The sequence below is a fragment of the Dipodomys merriami genome, unplaced genomic scaffold (genome assembly GCF_024711535.1).
Source record: "Dipodomys merriami isolate MVZ:Mamm:240054 unplaced genomic scaffold, mDipMer1.0.p SCAF_3, whole genome shotgun sequence".
NCBI lineage: Eukaryota > Metazoa > Chordata > Mammalia > Rodentia > Heteromyidae > Dipodomys > Dipodomys merriami.
In genome coordinates this window covers 23,466,344-23,492,734 of record NW_027204492.1, presented here as the reverse complement: position 1 = coordinate 23,492,734, position 26,391 = coordinate 23,466,344, and the positions used below count along the sequence as shown (strand labels likewise).

The 26,391-nt window shown below is 35.0% G+C and overlaps 1 protein-coding gene across 9 annotated transcripts in view; it reads right to left on the bottom strand.

Moving 5' to 3' along the window:
• Positions 1-26,391, bottom strand: part of Tenm1 (teneurin transmembrane protein 1) — an 875,459-nt gene that overhangs the window by 285,910 nt on the left and 563,158 nt on the right. For 7 of the 9 annotated variants that reach the window (XM_070039761.1, XM_070039760.1, XM_070039769.1 and 4 more), the window contains one exon: positions 432-581. In XM_070039761.1, coding sequence (XP_069895862.1) covers positions 432-581 — 150 coding nt within the window. The remainder of the gene's footprint in view (positions 1-431; positions 582-26,391) is intronic. The other 2 variants (XM_070039764.1, XM_070039766.1) reach the window with 1 other exon arrangement.

Here is a 26,391-nt window from a genome sequence, read left to right as displayed (position 1 = left end):
CCCTTACATTAATTGGAAAATGTCCTTTCATATTATAAACAGGAGAAATTTTTTATACCCTTTGCAAAATGTTACACATATATGCTGCTTAGACTTAGAAAACTTAATGAAAATCCCATGTTGCTTTAGGGTAGTTAGTTATGTGTGAATTCAACTTCCAATGCGTTGAGAATTTAATTCCATAAATATTTCTCTATTTTCAAAATTGCAAATATATTTGCCAAGTTTAATTGGTTTACACTCAAAGCACTGGAGAAAAAGAATGTTTGCTCTTAGAAAATATATACATTTCCATGTATCTATTGCTCATATACAGAACTTCTTTTAGCTGATCATGAACTTTAATGTGAAGTAAAACTATTCCAGGTATAGCCCTAACAATCAAATTAGAATTCAATGCAATAGCCAATCAGTCTTTTTGATCACTGTACCTTTTTTCTCCGATTTGTCGGAAACCTTCCCACCAATTGGAGAGTAAGTGGAGTCCATGGAGTCAGTCCCTGTGTTCCCATTGCTAATTCCATTTGCATAAATCTGTCCAACTGGTTGTAACTGCCAAGTCAGGCCAAACAAATGTACTGCTGCAAGAAAACAAGCCACATATTAACTTATTTGGAACCACTGAGAACATCTCCACACAAATTAGTTTTTTTGCACATAAAAAATATTATGACCAGTTGTCTTTTAGCTAGGTGAATAGACTAGGAGTCTATATTTGTATCATACATATGGCTAATTTATCAAGTAGTTGGTATTCAAACATGAGGTTAAAGTTATCTCTGTGATAAGACTGGAAGATTCGTTAACCAATTATAGTGAAATTGGATTTCGTTCATTAGTACTTTTCTTTTCCCATTTTCCTTAGTCATGTAACTCAAATTTGCATATGGAAACTATTGCAGAGTAATGAAACAGGCTGTCATGAGAGCATAGGACAACTTCCTCATGGATCTGATTCCATTTATTTCAATAAATATTTCCTGAGTTTGTAGAATGCATGCATAAAAACTTTAATAGCTGCTACAGGTATTAAAATATAGAGGCTCAGTAGGGTAGAATTTTGTTATACTACAAGTGTAAAATAACCATAAAATTATGCAGAATGATATAAGATGGGCTTAAATTTTTATCATAAAATTTAAAAGTACCCACTATTGGTCAGTGCACAAAAAGAACTGGGCACACTTAGACTCTTGATAAGAATAAAAAGCTACAAGTGATTTTTGGGAGGCAATATGGCACTGTTTATTAAAAAGTCTTAAAATTTGAATTGCCTTTTGAGCTAACCATTCAATTTGTATAACACTGTCCATTGCAACATTTGAGGTAATAGTAAAAATTATGATCAATCTACATATTCATTGAGAGGTTTAATTAAATGACTTATGATGTGTTAAATAATACAAGATTGTATGGCATTTAAAACCACATTTCAGAAGACCATGTAACAATACAGAACATATTCATAGTGGATCAAATGAAGGGCTCTTGAATAATGTGAATAATATTGTCTGAATTTGTGTGTGTGTGTGTGTGTGTGTGTGTGTGTGATAGGAAGTTGTGGAGGATTTAAATTTTCTTCTATATGATTTCGTTCTTTTCTATGTTTTTGTACTATGAATATATGTAATGTTTGCCATCTGAGGGAAATATATTTTATTTTAAAATAAATTGTTTAAAGGAAGAATATGGTAAATTTTCCTGGGCTTATCTAGGATGATTTATGTAAGAAGACGAATTAGAGATTAACTTTCTTTTTGTGTGTTGGTCCTGGGGCTTGCCTGAGCATTATCCCTAAACATTTTTGCTCAAGGCTAGTACTCTACCACTTGAACCACTGTGCCACTTTTGGCCTTTGCTGAGTAGTTTTACTAGAGGTGAGAGTCTCACAGACTCTCTTGGCTGGGCTGACTTTGAAAGATCCACAGATCAAAGACTCCTGAGTAGGTAGGATTATTGGCATGAGCCACCAACACTGGACTTTTCAGGATGTATATGGTTTTGTTGGAGACAACAGTGGCTGGAGGCTTAAACAAAATATAACTTTCAATTAGCATCACTCTATAAGGTCATATGTACATGGCTATTGAGCTAATATGATCCTCTGCTAGGATTATCATAGACATAATTATTACAAATGAGAGAATCCAAGGTGCCTGTTTTTTTGTCTGGCTGACTTCATTTAATATGATTTTTTTCCAATTCTTTCTGATAGAAACATAGAGTTCAATTGTGTATATATACATTTTCTTTACATATACTTATTATAAAGATACTGTACAGAGGGGTTACAGTTCCATGAGCAAGATAATGAGACCATTTCCTATGGAGCATTGTTACACCTGCCTTTATTTTACCCCTATGATCCCTTTCCTCCCTACCTCCCCAACTATTCCCTCCCCTCTTCCACCTTCTGCCCACAAAGTTGTAAAATTAGTTTTTAACATACTGTCTTGTACATCTCATTGTTACAATGGGTCATCCAGTATCATTTCAGCATGTTATTTCCCGTCCCCTTCCCAAATTAGAAAAATGTATATACAAGATACAGGACACTGGAATCAAACATGGTGACAACAGGGGTTATACAATGAGTGAAGAACATATGAAGAAATAAAAATATCACATAGTACATTAAAAAGAACAGCAAGAAAGATAAAATCTCTTGTGTCCCTATCTTGGGGTTCATTTTGCTTAGCATCATCTTATATGGTCACATGTACATAGCTTTTGACCTCTTCTGCTTGTCCTAGACATATACTAGTTATTGCAGATAAGGAAAACCATGGGACCTATGTTTCTTAAGTCTGGCTTAGTTCACTTAATATAACTTTTTCCAAGTCTTTCCACTTCCTAACAAATGGGGCAGTGTCATTTTTTCTGATGGAGGCATAGAATTCTATTGCATGTATCACATTTTTCTTAATCCATTCATCTACTGAGGGACATTTGGGTTTGTTCCATATCTTAGCTATGGTGAATAATGCTGCGATAAACATAGTTGTGTGTGGGGCTGGGAAGGTGGCTCAGTGGTAGAGCGCTTGCCTTGCATGCCTGAGGCCCTGGGTTGGATTCCTCAGCACCACATAAGCAAAAAGAAAAAAAGCCGAAAGTGGCCCTGTTGCTCAAGCGCTAGAGCGCTAGCCTTGAGGTGAAGAGCTGGCTGAGGGACAGCGCCCAGGCCCAGAGTTCAGGCCCCACGACCGGACCCCCCCAAAAAAACAACAAAAAAAAACATAGTTGTGCAGGTAGCTATAGTAGGGCTTTGTGATTGTTTGGGTAAAGGCCTAAAAGTGGGATTGCTGGGTCATAGGGGAGCTCTCTATATATTCTTTTGAAGGAGCCCTATTGCATTGTTGGTGGGAGTGTAAACTTGTTCAACCACTTTGAAAAGCAGTATGGAGGTTATACCACATTTTCTTGATCCATTCATCTATTAAGGGGCATCCGTGTTGGTTCCATATCTTAGCTATGGTAAAAAATGCTGCACAGCACATGGTTGTACTGGTAGTTTTAGTGTAGCTTTGTTTGTGATCATTTGGATAAATATTCAGGAGTGGGATTGCTGGATCATAGGGGAGTTCCATACTCATGTAATTATAATCCCTCTGTACAGCATCTTTACAATAAAATTATATATATATAATTTTGTACATTATAGAATTACTTAAGCAAAGGAAGATGTTAGGATTTGTGAAGCTTAGCTATATGTAGGTGGTGAAAGTTAAGTCCAGAAGGGAAGATTAGGGCCATATTGTCAAGGATATTGAGTATCAATCTGAGATATTTGTATTTAGTTCATTCAGAAACAGAGACATAGTTGTTTTCTAAGCATATCAATGATCTGATCCATTTTCTTTAGAAAATAAGGAGACACTGAAAGTTTGTAGGCAATCAAAAGGTATTATAGAAAGATAGACCTGAAGATAAGTTAAAGAAACAAATTGGTATGGTATTGGAATAATAGAGGTGTGAAATAATTACAATCTTATTTAGGGCAAATCACAGGAGTGCTTCAACTATGTCCAGTGAGATGGCAGTGATTCAAGATAAATTGCATGGATGTAATTTCAGGATTTGACAACAATCTGCAAGTGCTTATGGTGCATATGGACATATCTTGTGTTTACATATAAATGTACTAAAGGAGGACACAGGAAAGGTGAGATAAAAGGGCTATTTCAAAGTAGTTTATTTTTTAACTTTTTAAAATTGTTATTATAATGGTGATGAACAGAGAGGTTACAGTTATGTAAGTCAGGTAAAGAGTCCATTTGTTTTTGGTCAATGACACCTCTTTCCTTACTCTCTCCCTGTTTTTCCCTCCCATTCCTACCCACAAGTTGTATAGTTCATTTTCAATATAGTGTACAGTGAGTACTATTGCTGTATTTGTTTACTCTGTCCCTCTATTTTTGTGCTTCCCCTTACATTCCCAAAGACATATAAACAAATAGAATAAAATGAAAACAAAAACAGTAAAAAAGATTTAAAAACTCTTGTTTTCATTTCCTAGAGTTCATTTTTGATAAATATTATTTTATATTGTCAGATCAACATAGGCATTGTGCCTTTCTATTCCTCTCCTAAAAGTATAAAATAGTTTTTGTTTTGAGTCATAGTAACTTAAAGAATGGTGGAACCATTAACAGATATATAGACCTCACATAGTTTACAATTAGTTAGGACTGGAGATGTGCTTTATTGAGTGATGACTCATGAAATATATTATTTGAGGAGAAATTAGAGGAATATAACAAAGTCAGCTTTAGAGATGTGGGATTCCAGAGACTTCTGAGCTAGCAAGATAGGAATGTTAAGTAGAGGAAATTTGAAGTGTTGGATAAATCCAGAAAAATCACAAAGTTGTATATGCATGGTGAGAACAGTTGATGTTAGAACTGATGTCAATGAAGAGACACAATTTTAGGAGAGTATAGTGCCTAAGGCAGAAACTAGAGAAATCCTCTATTTGTTTTCTGATTCTATTTTTCAACATCAACTAAATCATTCCAAAAGGGAAATAAGGGAATCTCCTCCTCACAAAATAAAATAAAAGTGAAACGTTCATATTTTTTCTAATTTCTTGGCAGAGTAAAAAGGGACAATGTGTATTTCAAACACTCATTTATAGTATATGAATTAATGACTGAGAACAGAGAAGCTAGCCAGATAGCCTGTTTAAAAATCATCCATCATTCTCCATCAAGATGCACTTATTCTTTTTTTGTGTATGAAAATACTGTATAGAGGGGTTACAATTACATGGGCAAGATAATGAATACATTTCTTATCAAGCATTATTGCCTCCTCCTTTGTTTCCCCTTCCCATCCCTTCCCATCTCTCCCCTTTCCCCCTCCCCCGCCAAAGTTGTGAAGTTCGTTTTTCGACATAACGACTTGTACATTTCATTGTTGCAATGGGTCCACCTGTATCCCTATTTAAACGATTTGTTTTTTTTCCCTTGCCCTCCACAAATTATTCCAACATCAAATACAGGGGTTATACCGTGGGGGAGGTACATACAAAGCAACAAAGAAATCATCTTATAAACATGTTAGAAACAATCTCGTGAAAGAAAAAAAAACATTTTAATACTTACCTTGGGGTTCATTTCACCTAACATCAACTTATCTGACCTTTTCTGCCTGACTCTGACATATACTAGTTATTGCAAACAAGGGAAACCATGGGATCTATGTTTCTTTGGGCCTGGCTTACTTCACTTAATATATTTTCCAAGTCTTTGGAGTTCCTCGAAAGACTCCACATAGAGCTCCTCTATGACCCAGCAATCCCACATTTGGGCATTTACCCATATGATCACAAACAAGACCATACTAAAGCTACCAGCACAACTATGTTTATTGCAGCATTATTTACCATAGCTAAGATATGGAACCAACCCAGATGCCTCTCAGTAGATGAATGGATCAAGAAAATGTGGTATATATACACAATGGAATTCTATGCCTTCATCAGAAAGAATGACATTGCCCCATTTGTTAAGATGCACTTATTCTTATAGCCTGATTTGTTGAATGGTAACCCCTTTATTATTTAAAGATAATAAATATATAATTAAAAAAACACAAAACCCCATGTTCCATGTTTTAAAAAAAACCTACCAAACATTACCTATCTAGTTAAAAATTAGTTAATTAATTCACTTTTAGGTGTAGCTATGAGAGATTTCAAACATCCATAATTTGCAATTGTTACAAGCAATTGAAAACAAAGGTTAGTTAGTGGATTTGAGCAAACTATAGCATAGCATTATTAATAAAACCGTATCAGAACATTGTTGAGAGTTCCTTGCTAAAGGGTTAAAATTTTGCTTTAGCATATCTGTCTTCATTAAAAATGTTTATCTGTATAATAGAAATTTTGGTCTATTATGACTTCTGAAATTAATATGAATATTATGCATCTTATACACCATATTAACATATGATTCATTTCCTTAATTGAAGTCCTTTTGTGAAACTAGTGAGGGCATATATAATAAAAGGCATCTTGGTTCTCTTTAAAAGACCCAGAGAGCTATTTTTATATACATTATTTAAGTTAAAGCAGTGTCCTGAGTGAACAATAAAGTGAGAATAAATACATGTGGAGTCTCATTTCAAAACATATAGGTAAGAATTAATTTTTCCTTCAAATGAAATACACTGCTTCTAGCCAACTAACACAGATAAAAGGTAGGGACATTTTTAATAGAACACTCTTTGACAGTGGTCTCAAGATTTATAATATTTAAGTTTACTATATTTTTCATTAGAAACAAACTGGAAGATATGTTTGGTCTGAATACATAATGGAAGCTAATAACTTGCTGTAGATCAAGGGTACCATTGCAAGGTTACTGGTCTTTTCTGTCTTCCAAATTGAAGTTCCCTATGCTAAGCTGTGAAAGGCAGCCAAACCTTTCCCAGAGTTTTATTACAAACAATAATAGTTTGTCCATACTAAACCAATAAAACAAAATTGTGTTGAACTATATGGTATATCATTGTATTACTAGAAGTATAAAGTAGTAGTTCTCCCATAGGGATTAGTTATTGATTTATTTAATGAATGTTTTCAAAATATATGCCTAGCGCACCAGGGATGTTCAGAATAGACCTAAAGGAAATATTACAAATATTCAATTGCGAGGACAGCATATGTACTGGCCAACCAGCAATAGATATCAAGAATAAATAATCAATAGACTTGTTAGTGCACACTGCTTGCTGTCAGCATTGGTAAGGAATAAATATATGGCATTACTAGCTTCAAGTGAATCACTTTTCAGAGCTACACTAGTAAGGTCCTGCAAAAGTATAAGTATAGGCACTATGGGCTAATTGTATACAATTAAGATCAAACCCAAGAATGAATAAACAGAGTAATGTTATGTCATGTTATATTTATATACTAATTAAAACTACTTTTGGAGAGTCTTCATTGTGCTAAGAATAGATTTTTGTGTACTATTACTGGGGTTTGCACGTGGGTCCTGGGTAGGGTTCCTTTGCTTTTTCACTCAAGGCTGGTCCTCTACCACTCGAATCACATCGCTAGTTCTCACTTTTTGGTTTTTAATTGAAGATAAGAGTCTCACAAACTTTCCTGCCCAGGCTGATTTCACACTGTGATCTTCAGATCTCAACTTCTTGAGTAGTTAGCCTGAATAACTGTTCTTAGCCATGAATAGATGTTTGACATTAGGGACAGAATTGCAATGGGGAAACCCCTCTCCCGTCCTAGAACTTATGAGCAGGTTATGGGTTAAGACAAGTAAATAACAAATACATTACATAAATGATGAGGATTTAATTTTTAAGGAAACAACCAACATAATGAAATATTGGCAGTGATATGAAGAAACAAATGGGTGATCAGGAAAGCCCTCTTAAAGGAGTAATATTTGAGTGAAAATTGCAAGGCTGTGAAACCAATTTGAATATAGAGTGGGAGAAACTCACACAGAGGGTCAATATATTACAAAGATCCCTGATGTCTTACATGAAGTGTGTGTGGAACACTGAGAATGGATGGGCTCAGGAAGGCAAAACAGGAGAAAAACTCGTATAGATGAGGACTGGACCAATAAACCTGTTATTTCAGTGCTGTAACCCAGTTCACAAACTGGTCACCAATAAACAAGTGAATAGAAAGCAACAAGGCTAAAATCTTATATACAAGAATATGTACCCCCAAATAAGAACCACTAGTAAATAAACAGCACAAGATGTAAAAGTATAAGTACTCCTGACCCTAAGGCAAGATTGAAGTTGTCCCTAAAGACATATATACAAATATGCCTATTTGAATAGTACATATGAACACTACTTAGCTCTTGAAGAGTGAGTTCAAATGGCTGGACAAAATGTGTGTGCCTAATTCAGATAGTCCAGGAATAATATCTTTTTAGCTGATTAAGAATCCTACCATTCAGCTGGGTGCTGTTGGCTCACACCTGTAATCCTAGCTACACAGGAGGCTGAGATCTGAGAATCATGGTTCAAAGCATGACATGGCAGAAAAGTCTGTGAGACTCATCTTCAATTTATCACCAGAAAACCAGAAGTGACATTGTGGCTCAAAGTAGTAGAGTTCTATCCTTGAGTAAATGAGTTCAGTGGCAGTTCCCAGGCCCCAAATTCAAGACACATAACTGAAAAATAAAGAGAATCATACAACCTAATAGTGTTTTGTCAAGTGCTCTCTGCTGCTCAACCCTGTATGTTTTATAATTACTAGCTTTCTTGTTTAATCCAATTGCAAGGAACTGTGATATGAAATTATAAATGCATTTTTCTTTTCTTTTGTTTGCTTTTCATTGTAAAAATGCTGTATAGAGTGGTTACAGTTACATGAGCAAGGTAATGAGTACATTTCCTATTGAGCATTGTTGCCTCCCCTTAACATCCCTTCCCTCCCACCTCCACAACTCCCTCTTCCCCCAAGTTGTGAAGTTGTTTTTCAACATAGTGTTTTGTACATCTCATTGTTACAATGGGTCAACATATATCCTTACTTAAGCATTTTAGAAGTGTTTTTTTGGTACTAGTGAGGTTATTTTCCAAATACAATTCTGCTTTTTGTCCAGTGATCATAATTCTCATACCTTTGCTTCCTATGTTCCTGGGATCACAAGTACATGCTTCAATGTTCAACTTTTTCATAGAAACAGAGTCTTGAAAACTTTTTGGTCAGGAAAGCCTAGAACCATTATCTTCCCAATCTCTGCTTTCCAAGTAGCTAGAATTACAGACATGTACCACAATACCCTGTACCATCCTCATTTGTTATGATAACAAATAGATTGTGTTACTGTTTCCTACTGACAAGCTCAGTACCTTGGATCTCAAGGCAGGATGATTCCATGAACAGAAACTCTTCTTACCTTGCAGAGTTCTATACACATTCCCAAGTCTTTTCTGTAGTAATATCTCTGTAATTTTAGACTGTATCTCTTAAGTAAGATTGATGATCTCTAGTAATCTTTATAGCCAATAATATTTCCCCATTCCACTTCCTCCAAGGGACAAATGTTCACTTATAAGAAGAAACCACAGAACTGTTTCAGAAGTAGATGTAGGAAGGTAGGAAGTACAATCTGAGTAAGTTAAGAGTGTTCTAATTGGGTAGTCATTCCCTACACTGAGCACTTGAGGTTTAGGTAGACAATCGAAGTATGAAAAAAGAATATAAAATATCACAATAATTTTATACTGCTTATATATTGAAATGATAATATTTTAGCTAGAGTAAATTAAATAGAACTTTTATTAAAATGAATCTCACCTATTCCTTTTTACTATTTGAACAGTTACTATTAAATCTTAAATTACATATATGGCTCATATAATATTTCTTTTGGACAGTGATGTCTTGAATATCTTGAACATTTCCAAAGAAATATCATGGTTCTTTTTTAGGACTCCATTATAGAATTTATTAAATAGTATTAAATGTATACATTTGCATGTTTCCCTCATCATCGTTAAGTACTAAAAGAGCAGGAACAATTTTTTTTATCCCTGCTGCCAAGCTCAGAACTTTTCAGCAAGTACCTCATTCATACACTTTTGATAGGAATGTAATGTAGTAAAGTGGCTTTGGAGACATTTTTTATATCTATCACAACTCAAATGGAGAATATTCCTTATGTCTTCACTAAATAAATAGTCATTATTACACTTAATATATTGACCTTTTTAATGTAAAATTTTGAACAAGCAATATATCCATCTATGTAAGATAGATGGATATATAGATGGATATATATATATATATATATCCATCTATGTAAGATAGATGGATATATAGATGGATATATATATATATATGCTATAAAGTCCTATAGCATTATATAATGCATACATATATTGAACCAATGCATGGAATCTCATTAATTTGTGCATTATTATGGTACTAGAAATTAATAAAAATTGTTCTCATGTAATAATTAAAAGCAAATTTATTTATTTTCTTTTTTATTTTATTGTCAAGGTGATATACAGAGGGGTTGCAGTTACATAAGTAAGGTAGTGAGTATATTTCTTGTCGAACTTGTTACCCCCTCCCTCATTTTCTCCCACTTTCCCTCCCTCCAAGAACCCCCCCCAAGTTGTACAGATCATTTCCAACATATTGTCTTGTGAGTATTGCTGTTTATTGGTTCACTCTTTGTCCTTTGTCTCACCATTTTGTTGTTCTCCTTCTCTTTCCTAATTCACATAAATGTATAAGAGATGAACAGGATGCTATGTCAAAATGAACTTTACAACTTTGGCAGGGGTGGGGGTGGGGGTGGGGAGTGTAGTCATGGAGATGGGAGGACAGGGATGGTAGGGGAAAAACAAAGGAGGAGGCAACAATGCTTGATAAGAAATGTACTCATTACCTTGCTCGTGTAATTGTAACCCCTCTGTACGGTATTTTCACTATAAAAAACTTATTAAAAATACTCAGGGTAACAACAGGGGATAAACCATAGGGGGAAAAAGCAAAAGAAAGAGAAATCACCTAGTACATTAAGAACAACAACAAAGATAATCCTCTTGTGTCCATGTCTTGGAGTCCATTTCATTTAGCATCATCTTATTCAGTCATATGTACATAGCTATGGAGCTATTCTGCTCATCTGCTAGGACTATCCTAGATGTGTGCTACTTATTCCAAATGAAGGAAACCATGGGATCTATGTGTCTTTGGATCTGGCTTACTTCACTTAATATGATTTTTTCCCAAATCTTTCCATGTTCTTACAAATGGGGTGGTGTCATTCTTTCTGATGGAAGCAAAAGCTCAGGACCAGGTGGATTCACAGCCAAATTCTAAAAGGCCTTCAAAGCAGAACTCACACCAATACTCCTCCAACTCTTCAATGAAATTGAAAGTAAAAGTTCACTAACAAACATTCTATGAAGCCAGTATTACCCTCATCCCCAAACCAGATAGGGACTCATTAAAGAAAGAGAACTATAGACCCATTTCTTTGATGAACACTGATGCAAAACTTCTCACAAAATTCTGGCCAATGACTTCAACAATGCATAAAATAATCATAAACTATGATCAAACAAGGTTAATTCCAGGGATGCAAAGCTGGTTCAATATACGCAAGTCAATTAATGTAATTTATCACATCAACAAGAACTAGGACAAGAACCACATGATCATCTCAATAGATGCAGAAAAAAACGTTTGACAAGATCCAACACCCCTTTACAATGAAAGCTCTGGAGAAACTAGGGATCCATGGAACATTCCTCAATATAATAAAGGCTGGGTATGGCAAATTTAAAGTTAAATATACTTTGTTAAAAGAAATCCCATGTCCATTGAGGATTTGTTGTTGGGGGATTTAATTTTTTGAGTTCCAGGTATATTTTAGTTATGAGACCCTTGTCCATTGTATGGCTAGTGAAGATCTTCTCCCGATCCGTGGGCTTTCTATTGATCTTTCTAGCTATGTCCTTTGCCATGTAGAAGCTCTGCAATTTCATGCAATCCCATTTGTCCAACCTTTCTTTGATTTGTTGTGTTTCTGGGTCTCTATTGAGAAAATTTGGGCCTGTGCCAAGGAGACCTAGAGTTTCTCCTATTCCATCCTGTAATGTCCAGATTTAAAGGAATTGTACTGTGGAACACTTACATTGCAAAAAGGTGAGGAGGCATAAAAACAGTATGCACTATGGGATCCTAGATGGGATATTGGAGCAGCAAAATGTCCATAGGAAAAAACTGGAAAAATCAGAATTAAATTCTGAGCTTAGTTAATACCCTCATGCCAATGTTAAATAAAAAGTCAAACAGAGAGAAAAAGACTGATCATATGATGTGTCTATAGTTCTACAACTATAATGGCCATTCAGTTGTATGGTAACAAACAGCTCTGGGCATATGTGCCCCTATTTGTGAAATTTGTTTATTTCTGTGATGTTATGACACTCACCATGTCTAATTTCAACTGCCACCATAAAGTTACTGAAAGTGGAATTGGAAAAAGACCCTTAAACCAGCATAAAAAACATTATTTGATTAGTCTTTTTCTCTCTCTCTGATTTTTTATTTTGAAGTAATTTTAGACTAACAGAAAAATTCAAAGTGGAGAGAATATCCAAATAACTGTCACTGTTAACATTTGCAATATCATAGTATGATTACTAAAAATAAGAAAATGACATGTGTATGAAGGTATTAATGAAGCTCCGAGAACTTTATCCTGCATCTTAAAATGTACACACCCAACTAAAGACTTTATATGCATTTCTTGAAATAATTTTGGGGATTGTTTTATTAATTCTACTAAATAAACCCTAGCATTTTACTATTATTTACTATTCTACAAAAATAAATACTATTAAGAAAGCTTAAAGGCTATCCTATAAATAATTCTATTATTATTGGTGGCAGAAGTTTTGAATCATGGTAAGATAAAAGTATGCAATGTTTTTCAAAATAATTTTATTTTCTTCCTGTTGGTATTTTCCCCCACCAATGGCTATACATACATATGTTGCTGCTTGTTCCTTCAGGCTAGGGCATGGTACAGCTTTTGTATTTTACTTCCAAAGCTTGTTAGAACTACAGATCTGCTTGTGTGTTGGACACTTCCCTTCCTGACAAATAAACCAAGTACATTACTCAGATCATGACCCCAATGACTTCAGGCTTTCAACCTAACTCCTATGGGAAACAATCTCATCAAATTGATACTTCAGTGGACATCATATAAGACTAGTTGCTTCAGCAAGAAGGAATATCACTGAAAATATAAATGCTACTTGAATTAAATGCAGTGACTGCAAACATTACAGAAACCAGGTTATCTTTCCATCTTAAAATAAATCCCTTTTTATTACATTAAACATCAAACTGGTATATGAGTGAACTATAGCCTTTGATAAATTACTTTCAGATCTCAGTTTTATTCTGGTAATAACTAGATTACATGCTGGATCGAAAACCATTAGTTTTCAGTGAAGCATTTTTCAAGAACTAAATAAAGGAAGTAATGCATGTTTATTTATGGTACTTTACTTTTTGCCTCAGCAGTTTCATTCAAATTTTCCATTTTTTCCTGGGGTTATACATATACATTTTCTCCTAAAAATATTATCTATGCTTGCACTACATCATGAACATAAATAAAACATACTTAAATGCTTCTTTTCAAAGCAATTTGAATGTAGCCAATATGGCTTTCAGCTTCTTTTCAAACACTTTTGAAAGGCTGAAAAGCTGTTGTGTTGGGTATGAGTAGAATTTCTTTTGGAAGTAAGGTTTTTTGTAATTAAAAAAAGAGGCAACAAAAAGACAGAAAGCATTTTAGTTTGCACAGTTTTACAGAATATGTTCTGTAAGTCTGTAAGGAAACAGTAAAATTAAATGCCAATTAAGATTGAGACAATAAGACAGGAGGAGCAAGGACATCTTTCTGGGTGCTATACATGCTTCAATCCCTACATTTCCTTTCCTGAGTGAAATGAATTATTCTTTATTACAGCATGCTTTCCTCTCACTAGTATGGTCCTAGTTTTATCCAATACTCAGGAGAGGAAAGATTCTATCAAAACAATAAATCTTTTTAATATCCAAGTTCTATATTATATTACCTTAAAACTTTCATTTAGTATGTATTTTATATTTTCCATCCCAAGGACGCAGCAATATTTATAAATAACATGTCTACTTGGATACCTTATCACAAGTTTAATATATGATCTCCATTTGCAGTTGCACAACAGGCCCATCTGTGTAGTCCTTATCAGACAAACACAATTATTTAGTGGTTTCATCTCAAGTCACACCAGTGAGTGCTGTCTGTAATTTAAATCTTATTTATCTTTGTATTATTTGTTTTGTGTAGTGAGGAAAAATAAGCAGCATAATGAAGGATAATTCTTTTTAAAAACACAGTTTATGAATAATGCAACAAAATATCATTTTTGCCAGGAATTGGTATTTTTGACCCTTTTTTAAAGTTTCCTTTTATATTTCCATTTTGCTTCACCTTTTGCATAATGAATCTTCCTATTATTATGGTCCAGATACATCACATCACTATGATTTATGATGGACATCTCTTAAGTTGCTGAACACACTCTCTCATCCTCTGGCTTGAGTATATAGTAGAAATAATATTCAGGTTTGTTCAAAATGATCCAAATAGAACATAACTGTGAAGAGTAAAAACTAAACTGACTTTGTCTTCTTACTCATTTGTCCCATATATTTTTAAATGCTAAAAATGGAAATATATTCATTGATTTGTGTCTACAACCTCTTCTTGCTGATGCTTTGAAACTCACTTTACTGACTAAGCATCAAGTTGTTATAGCAATAGATAAATGGTATCTATTTTTGCATAAACTTTTGGAAATTGAGAATTTCAAACCTATTCAACTACCTCATTACTCAGTTAATATGAAAAGAAAGTGTTGAATGAGGCTGGGGAGGCAGGAGATGTAACATGGAAGGTAATCAGTAGAAATACAATAGGAAATGACTACATTTCTTAACTGCATTGTTAGACTTGATCAGATGGGGAGACAGAGAATATGATGAGTATAATTACTCATTTTGTTTAGGATTTTATGAGATGAAACCATAACAAGGCTCTACTCAACAAGTCACCAGTGTTCTATTGAAATAAAGCTTATTCATGGTCAGGATATTTAACATCCTGTGGTCTGAGGGTGTAGGCTGGTTTCCACAGACCCAAGTCCCAGACTAATCTGCTGCTAAGTATGACCCACGTGCTTTCAGGCTTAAGATTAATCACAACAAACTCAGGTTGTAGGCTTGCTTCATTACCATTTGGGATCCCAAAGATTCAACTTCATTCTGCCTATTGCAGAAACAAGTCAAGGACCATGTCAGTATCAGGTTGACCCCTAAATCCCTAAGTTCCAGGATGGCTACTATGTTTCCAGGTTCCATGCCTGCCACAGTGTCATTTTATGGCCTTAAGTATCAGGTCTGATTTGTCAATGATTCTGGGAACTCCCTGCTCAGTATTCCAGGAGCAAGTTTGCCTGAAGACTCTCCTGGATCATTCACACAGAAACTGATGGAGCTGATTGATGAAGGGCTTTACCTGCTGAAGTTAGTCTTTAAAGACTGGAACACCACTGTGTGTAACTAACTGATGGCAATACAATGAATAAAAAGACTAAGTGGTGACAAAGCAATAAGGATCATGAATAATCAAGGAAACATGACACTACTAAATGAACAGAATAAAGAACTTGATACTAATCATAAAGAAATAGATATGAGGTAGGTGCTAGTGGCTCACACCTGTAATCCGAGTTACTCAGGAGGTTGAAAGTGGAAGGATTGTGGTTCAAAGTCAACTGGGGAGGAAAAATTCAGAAAGCTATCTCAAAATAACTAGCTAAAAGTAGAGCTAGAAATATGGCTCAAATGATAGAGTACTAGCCTACCAATTGTGAGGCCCTGAGTTCAAGTTTGAGGACCAACAGAAATAATGGACATGTATAATTTCCCTGATAAACTAATTGACTTAAAGAAGCTCAGGGAAAAGAGGTATAAAACTCAAATGTTAAGTGCTTTTTTAAAGCAAGTTCAAGGCCATCTGTTCAAACCCAAGCAGCATCAAAAAATTATCTGTGAAATATGGTGGCACAAAATTATAACACTAGGTACCCAGAGACAGAAACAACAACAAATGTTGGTGGGGATGTGGGAGGGGGGAAGAAATTCTATTGCACTGTTGGTGGGAATGTGAACTAGTACAACCACTCTAGACAGCAGTCTGGAGATTCCTTAAAAAACTTAACATAGATCTTCCCTATGACCGAGCCCTACCACTCCTGGGCATCTTCCCTAAACATCATGAACCAGGATACTATAGAAACCTGCACATGGGAAAGCATGGGAGGGGGAAACAAAGGAGGAGGCTACAATGCTTGATAAGAAATGTACTCATTATCTTGCCCATGTATTGTAACCCCTCTGTACAGTATTTTCACAATAAAAAATAAATAAAAATTAAAAAAAGAAACCTGCACATCCATGTTTATTGCTGAACTATTCACAATAGTCAAGTTACAGAAACAGCCCAGATTCCCCTCAATAGAACAGTGGATCCAAATATTGTGGTACCTACACATAATGGAATTTTATGCAGCAATTAAAAAGAATATCATGTCATTTGTAGGTAGATGGATGGACTTAGAACAAGTCATGCTAAGTGAGATAAGCCAAGCTCAGAGAGAGACAAACAGTATGTGTTTTCTCTCATATGTGGAAGTTAAATTTAAAATACATGGGGATATGATAATTATACAGGTCTCCTCACATAGTGAGACCAAAAGAGGATACTCTTGGGAAAGAAACACAAAGGCACGTTGCGTATATGCCTCTTTATAATTAGATAAAATAATATATATATTGAATATATACATATACATATATCAAAATGAACTCCAAGATATGAAAACAAGAGAGCTTCTTTCTTCAATTTTTGTTGATGATTCTGTTTTCTTTTCTTTCTGTATGGTTTATCCATGTGTTTATCTTTCAGAGGGTGAAGGAGGACACAGAACTCAAGGGAAAAACAGTGAGAAAGTGCATCAATGGAGCTCACTGGATACTGATGAAAGTGAACTATACAATTCGTGGGTGGAGATGGAGGGAGGGACTAGGAGAGAGTGAGGGAACAGAAGACACAATACAAAAGAAAATGTACTCATTACTTGACACAGGTGTATCATCTTTATAATAATAATAAAGTAAAAAAATAAAAAGATTTGCATTTCTTTTATGGCTAGGGAGGTTGAGCATTTCTTCATGTGTCTATTGGCCATCCTGCTTTCCTCTTCAGAGAAGTTTCTCTTTATGTCTTTTAGCCCACTAATTTATTGGACAGTTGTTTCTTTGAGGATTTGTTGTTGGGGGATTTAATTTTTTGAGTTCCAGGTATATTTTAGATATGAGACCCTTGTCCGTTGTATGGCTAGTGTAGATCTTCTCCCATTCCGTGGGCTTTCTATTGATCTTTCTAGCTATGTCCTTTGCCATGCAGAAGCTCTGCAACTTCATGCAATCCTATTTGTCCACCCTTTCTTTGATTTGTTGTGTTTCTGGGTCTCTATTAAGAAATTTTCGGCCTGTGTCAAGGAGACCTAGGGTTTTTCCTAATCCATCCTGTAATGTTTTCAGAGTGTCTGCTTTGACTCCAAGGTCTTTGATCCATTTGAAGTTGATTCTGGTGCAGGATGATATATAAGGATCTAGTTTTAATTTTCTACAAGTAGTTAACCAACTTTGCCAGCACCATTTACTGAAGAGGCTGTCTTTCTTCCATTCTATTTTTTTAGCTCCCTTAACGAAGATTAGATGGCTATAGGTCTGTAGGTTCATTTCTGGGTTTTCAATTCTATTCTATTGGTCCTGAGGTCGACATTGAGATACCACCTCACTCCAGTTAGAATGGCTAAAATCAAGAACTCTAAAAACAATAGATGCTGGAGGGGATGTGGACAGAAGGAAACCTTACTGCATTGTTGGTGGGAGTGTAAACTTGTTCAACTACTTTGGAATGTAGTATGGAGGTTCCTCAAAAGACTCCACATAGAGCTCCCCTATGACCCAGAAATCCCACTTTTGGGCATTTAGCCAAATGGTTACAAACAAGACCACAATAAAGCTACCAGAACGACTATGTTTATTGCAGCACTTTTTACTATAGCTAAGATCTGGAACCAACCCAGATGCCCCTCAGTAGATGAATGGATCAAGAAAATGTGGTATATATACACAATGGAATTCTATGTCTCCATCAGAAAGAATGACATTGCCCCATTCGTTAGGAAATGGAAAAGCTTGGAAAAAATTTTATTAAGTGAAGTAAGCCAGGCCCAAAGAAACATAGGTCCCATGGTTTCCTTTATTTGCAATATCTAGTATATGTCTGAGTCAAGCAGAAAAGGTCAGATAAGGTGATGTTAGGGAAATGAACCCTAAGATATGTATTCAAATGTTTTTTTTCATGCAATTGTTTCTAACACATTTATAAGATTATTTCTTTGTTGCTTTGTATGTCCCTCCCCCAAAGTATAATTCCTGCTTTCACTGTCGGTATAATTTGTGGAGGGGAAGGGGAAAAACAAATCGTTTAACTAGTGATACAGGTGGACCCATTGCAACAATGAGATGTACAAGTCGTTATGTCGAAAAATGAACTTTACAACTTTGGTACGGGGGTGGGGAGGCGGGTAGCGGGGAGGATTGAGTGGGGGGGCGGGGGAAGGATGGGAAGGGGAAACAAAGGAGGAGGCTACAATGCTTGATAAGAAATGTACCCATTATCTTGCCCATGTAATTGTAACCCTTCTGTACAGTATTTTCATAATAAAAAAATAAAAATAAAAATAAATAATAAATAAAAAGAAAAAAAACTGAGATGCTTATGGTTCAAGGTTAGTTTGGAAAAAAAGTAAGTGAGTCCCCCACCATCTTAACCAACAGCCCAAGTATTGTTTAGGTATATCTGCAGCCCTAGATACTGAAAGGCAAAAGTTGGAGGAATGTGATCTCAGGCCTACTTTGTGCAAATACATTAGGCCCTATCTGAAAAATACCTAAAGTGAAAAGCACTGGAGGTTATGGCGTAAGTGGTAAAGCACCTACTACTAAGGGTGAGGGCCTGACTTAAAGATGTTGTATTATTAAAATAGAAATTGAGTTGTGACTAGACAAATAATAAAATCAGAAAGACAATGTATGAGTACAATGAAAGGGTAAGCAAAAACAAATGAAACAAATGGTGAAGTTTGAAAATCACAATGACTATAATGAAAAGTGTATTATACACCTACAGTAATTTGTTAACAAATAGAAATATAACAATATGTAAATTGTGACATCAATAGCAAACATTGTGAAAGCAGTTATATTGTAGAGTTTTGAGTACAGTGAATATTGAGTTGATATCAGCTTATAACAGACTAGCTATAAGATGTTTTATACTATCTTCATGGTAACCATTAAAAAATCTTTTAAGTAAATACACAAAAGATAAATTTAGAAAGGATCAAAAAATTAAATTTAGAAAAACAAATCATTAAATCACAAAGAGAAGAAAGAAGAAACAAAGGTACCGTAAGATAGGAAATGATTAACAAAATAGTCACTTGTAAGTGGTTTTGTAAATGGATTAAGTTTTCCAATCAAAGATATAGAGTGGCTGAATGGACTTTTTAAAAAGATTCAACTGTACATTGCCCACAAAAGGCTTATTTTAGCTTTGTGGATATGTAAGCAGAAAATATGAAGGATGGGAGTTAGTATTTGTCATAAGACATAATGGCAAAACTCACAGCAGACAAACTAGACTTAATGACAAAGTAGTCTTTGAAGATAAGGAATGGTAAAACTCACAGCAGACAAACTAGACTTAATGACAAAGTAGTCTTTGAAGGTGTAGTAAAAGACTATGTGCCTATTAATACATGATTTAAGGAATTTTGAAACATAAGCACACACACAGACACACAAATATAAGCCCATTGAATACCTTACTATTTGTCCTTGTTTTCACTGTATTTGATGTTGGTATAATTTGGGGAGTGGAAGGGAAAAAACAAATTGCTTAAATAAGGATACAGGTTGACCCATTGCAACAATGAAATGTACAAGACACTATGTCAAAAAAATGAACTTTACAATTCAGAAGGGAGGAGGAGGAGAATGTAGTTGTGGAGTTGGGAGGGAAGGGATGGTAGGGGAAAAACAAAGGAGGAGGCAACAGCGCTTGATAAGAAATGTACTCATTGCTTTGCTCATGTGATTATAACTCCTCTGTACAGTATTTTCGCAATAAAAACTTCTTTAAAAAAGAATCAATGCAACAGCAATACTCACAAGACAATATGTTGGAAATGAACTGTACAACTTTTGGGAGAGGTTGGGGAGAGGAAAAGTGGGAGAAAAATGAGAGGGGGGTAACAATTCATCAAGCAATGTACTCACTACCTTACATATGTAACTGTAATCCTTCTGTACATCACCTTGACCATAAAATTTAAAAAAAGAAAGAATGATAGTAAGAATAACAATAGCAACAACAATAAATATAACAACCAACTTATTTTTTGCAAAAGCACATACAAAATAAGAAGGGATAAGTGAATTAATGTTGATACTGAAATCAAATGCTACATCATTTCGCACACACACACACACACACACACACACACACACACACACACACACACACACACAAATACACAATGTCAAAAAGCCACTCTCAGGGATGGGAAGGTGGCTCAGTGGTAGAGTGCTTCCCTTGCATGAGGCCCTGGGTTTGATTCCTCAGCACCACATAAGCAGAAAAAGATGGAAGTGGTGCTGTGGCTCAAGTGGTAGAGCGCTAGCCTTGAGCTGGAGAGCTGAGGGACAGCGCCCAGGCCCCAGAGTTCAGGCCCATGACCAGAAAAAAAAAGTCACTGAGACTGGAGGTAGGGAAAGCTGGTTAAAGAGTAAATAGTTTTGGTACACAAAATGAATACCGTTTGGAGATTGAATGCACATAGTATGTTGGCTATAGTTAATATTCTATTATATAGTTACAATTTTTAAGAAGGTAGGTTTTAATGCTTTTATTATCCAACATAAAATGTAACTGTGGGAGGCAATGGCTACGTTAGCTAATTTGATGGTGGCAATCATTTCACAATGTATAGATGCATCAAAATATTATGCATGCTGTAAGCCATAATGTAAATTTGGAAGGAAAGAGCATGTTAAAATTCTGACATACCCTTATGCCTACTACAAAAGTTCAAGAAAGTCAATGATGTCTTTTGTATAAAATTTCTGGTATAGTCTCAAATATCATGTTCAATTCAATTTCTGTAGTATCTTGGAATTCCACCTCTTGCTTCCATCCTTCTTCCCTACTAAGTCTCTCACAGATGCTTCTTTAAGTCAGTGCCTCCAGATCCTCAGCTGTGCCTTTCCAAGGACAGAAGCTGTATTCTATGTACTCTAAAGCACACTCCTTTCCATTTTCAGTATCTAATGCCCTCAGATCTGAAATCTGTTCTCAGTATCTGCCTGCCAAGGGTACAACATCTTTTTAATGTAAGTTAATTGGTCAATTCTGGCAAAGCTAGTTCCAAGCTTTTCTTCTCTCACTTTTGCTTAGTTTCCATTTAACATTCATGTCTGTTGTGGGCTACAGAGATAATTATGCTTAATTAGGGCTTGTCTTACTTAGGCATAATTTAGGTTGTAGATTTCTCTGTCTCCAAGTTAAGTTACTAAATGAGGTTCTGGATGATTTTATTTGTTCTCCTTGTTGTTTTGAATTTCTTTTCATAAGATAATAGAGAGATTTGTATGGGAAATCATAATTCATTGTTACTACATTTATATAATACATATGAAGACACATACATCTGAACATTGTGTACTCAGTATTTACAGCACTCATTTCAAATGATTGTCTAATAATGAGACTGTAAAATGATTGTCTAATAATGAGAATGTAATATATGTTCACCTGACTGGTTCTTTTTCTGTTCAATTCCATATAGTTAGCTATGATTAGAGTTTTCAATTTTAACTGTTCACGGGGCTAGATTTACTAGAAGGATGATTATGCTGTCTTTTTCTCCCCTTCACATAATTCCTCCATCTAGATTTCTACAACTTGAAAATTCACAGTGAGTATCTCATTTCTTTGGCTTACAGTATTGATGACACATATAATTGAGCTACTGAGCCAATTCTTGTTCCATAGTTTAGACTACAGAATAATATTGCATTTAAATATTGGTATATTATATGAGTCTGTGATATGAAAATGATGACTTGTGTGTAAAAAAATGTTACCATTCTTTTTTAAAGACATTGTCTACAATTAAATATAGATAAACTAAGGGAGATACAATACATTTACCTTTCTTGTGACAATTATATTTCATTGTAAATTAAATTAGTACATGGATGTAAGCATGTATGTCATAGTAGAAGAAACGTGGGTAATGGAAGAGTGAAGAGGATATGATGGGTATTCTGGTGGATTTGCCACATGATCACATGACCGCTTTTTTTTGGCTTCAATGATTGTCATATAATCTTTTTCACAAAGACTGGCACAAAGTAGGTACTCAACAAATATGGTAAAATAAGTGACTGTAGATCTAGGACTGCCAGATCTTTCAATTTTTCTAGATAAATCAGAAATTTTATGTAAGTCACACCATTTATATAAAGTGTCTTGACTTACAGTTCTAAATTTTCCACAGTATTTAACAAATTCTATACAAGCCAAGCAAAACCTGTGTTATTCATTATTCTGAGAGATCCATATATGGAGAAAAGAACACACAGGTGAGATTGAGACTGTGAACTTTGGTAAGGCAGCATAACAGAGATAACAGGCTGGACTACAAACTGAGCCTATGACCTTTACCTCATTAACAAGAATGCTACTGAGATAGTAAGTGCACACTCAAAATATTTTTATTTCTTCCTATGTACTCATATTACAAAAGATATATACTATAATTATCTATAAAATCAGTACTATATTGCTCAGTTTGCTGTGCATACTAGCAATGAATTATGCTTATTTCAGGCCCACAGCAGTTCCCATCACTGGACTCCATTTTTTGAAAGTGCATTCAGTCATTTGTTGTACATTGAATCTCCTATTTAAAAAATTAACTGTTTCCCCTGTATAGAGGATCTCTGTATTTAATATTTCACTGGTAGAATATAATAAATTATTGACTATCAGCAAGCATATTTTTTTATTGTGAACATACTGTACAGAGGGGTTACAATTACATGGGCAAGATAATGAGTACATTTCTTATTAAGCATTGCAGCCTCCTCCTTTGTTTACCCTTCCCATCCCTTCCCAGCTTCCCCCCTCCCCCCACCCAATCCTCTCCCCCCCACCAAAGTTGTAAAGTTCGTTTTCGACATGACAATTCAGCAAGCATATTTGTAAGCTGACTACTACAAGGGCAAGATCTCTTGAGGGAAACTAAACTAAAAACAACAGAAAAGAGAAAGCAAAGATATTAAGGTTTATTTGGACTTTGTTCAATCTTGGTACAGGTCATGTATCTATTATTCTGTCTGGCTTTAAAATTCTCCCACAAAATCTTATGCTAGTAAAACTCAACTAGTACCATCTCTGCAGAATCCTACATAAAAGAACTTGAGCATGTATAGTGCTTTACCACATTTTCTCACTGGCCTAAGAACTTTTTGCTTTATGAAAGCAAATTAGATCAAGTAGGTTCAAATATCATTATACTACTTAGCCCTGTCTGAGGCTAGCTTTACCATCATGATCACAGATCAAAAATATCTTTCAAAAACATCTTGGCTGTATGCTAGTTGTTGGGGGGAAATCCAAAAACCATTCATTAGCTCCAAAGCATTTGGCTTATCGGGATTCTATTTCTAGAAGGAGTACATTATCTACTTTAATGAAACCACTCCATTTGGAAAATTTGCACTTTCTTTTCTAGCGCAATACAATTGGTCATCCACACTCATGGGTTTGATATCTGAGCATTTCACCGACTGCTGGTTAAAAAAATGGAAAAAATCCTATCTGTACTGAATATGTACAGACAGTTTCTCCTCATTATTTCCTAAACAATATAGTGTAACAACTATTTACATAAAATTATACTGTATCAGGTATCATAATTTAAACTACACTGGAGGATATGCAGTTTTATATGCAAATAATAACCCACTCTATAGAATTTGAATGTCTGTAGATTTTGGTATCTCCAAGGGCCCTGGAACCAAGCATTAAGGATATGGAAGGATTACTTTATTCCTGGTTTATTGAAAATTGAGATCTGTCCCATTGTCTTATTAATTAGTATTTGCCTGTCTGCTTGATGTAAAATTCAAAATCCTTTCTCTAATATTATTTTCATTAACTCATTAATTTTATTAGCTAATTCTGCAAGGTATTTGTAGATATGTGGTACACAAAGATAATTGTTATTTGCCACATTTACTATGTTTAAAATTAAAGTTTGAGATAAAAGGGAACCAGATTTATCCTTCAATAAAAACAAAACAAAACTGAATTATCTTATCTACAACATTAACAATGGAGCTAGTTGATTTGCCAAATCCGAAGACTATTAAATAGCAAAATCTTTTTGCCTGTAGTAAGTAGGAAAGCAGCACAGATGGAAACTTTGAAAATCACATTTACAGAGTCAGGCACCAGTGGCTCACCCCTATAATCCCAGCTTCTAAGGAGGCTAAGATCTCAGGATCGTGGTTCAAAGCTAGCCCTCACAGGAAAGACCATGAGACTCTTATTTCCAAGTAACCACCCAAGAACTATAAGTAGAGCTATGTTTCACGTGGTAGAGTAATAGCCTTGAGCATAAAGCTCAAGGAAAGCACCCAGGCCCTGAGTGAAAGCCCCATAGCCAGCACCAAACATAGACTCCATGGTTTTCCTCATTTGTAATAATTAGTATGTATCTAATGTAATCCTAGCAGATGAGCAGAATAGCTCAATAGCTATGTACATATTACCATATAAGATGCTGCTCAGTGAAATGAACTCCAAGATATGGAAATAAGAGGTTTTACTTTGTTGTTGTTTTTTAATGTACTATGTGAAGTTATTTCTTTTTTCTTTCATTTTTTTCTTTTTCCCAATATGGTTTATCCCTTGTTGTCAATGTATTTGATTTTTGTATTCTGTGTATTGTATATGCATTTATATGGATTAGGAAAGGGAAGGGGAACAACAAAATGGTGAGACAAAGAACAAAGGGCATACCAATGCATCAGCCAAACTCACAAGACAATATGTTGGAAATGAAGTTACATCTTGGGGGTGGGGGGCATTGGGGAGAGAGAAATTGGAAGAAAAATGAGAGAGGGAGTAACAATGTTTGACAAGAAATATACTCACTACTTTACCTATGTAAGTGTAGCCCCTCTGTACATCACCTTGACAATAAAATTTAAAAAATCATACTTGCATTGAGACACAACTAGTTCATCTGAAAGCTTAACAACCTCCTCCAATATTCTATGTACCTACGCTAGCCTGCAGTTTCCTGATCATTTTACCAGCATATGAATCTCCTATAATGTAAAAGAAATGAAATAGAATTAAGAGTTCTTTACAAAGCACCTCATCATGTGTACTGTTTTTCACATAAGAGTTTCCTGTTGTCACATTCAACTGCAAACCAGACATTTGTAGTTTGTTGTTAGGAACTCTGTAGTAGGCAATTACGTTGAAAATTAAGTATAACACATTACATAGGTCTACATTAACTAGATTGGCAATGCTTTGATGAGGTTTTGATCAGTAGAAAATTATAATGGGTCATCTGGGACTCTCTTAATTTGTTCATTATTGTCCCGTAGAGAGCAATAGAAGCATGAAGGGAGAAGTTCTTGAGACTCCATACTGTGATTTGGAATTCTATGTAAACCTTACTTAAATGGAGGGTCAAATAAATGTAAAGGTCTTATTTGAATACTCTCTGCATGTCACTGTAACTTATTAATGAGCTTTGGGTCCAACTAGAGAAGAAAATTTTGTGAGATCACACTTAAACAAGATTCTAGTCTTCTCAGAATGAGTGATTGATCTGTAAATGATTAATCTAAAATAATGAGTCTTCATAGCTAAATCTTAGTGAGGCCTAAAATACAAAAGGAAATCTAATTTTGTGCTCTTGAATCTCTATTCTGAAGTTCTAATATATTACTCTATGACCAGCTTCTAGTCTTTCAGCTCTTTCAGTGCCACGAAGTCCACCATTATAATCGGGTAACAAGTTTGACAAGAAATGCACTCAGTACCTTACATATGTAACTGTTACCCCTCTTTACATTATCTT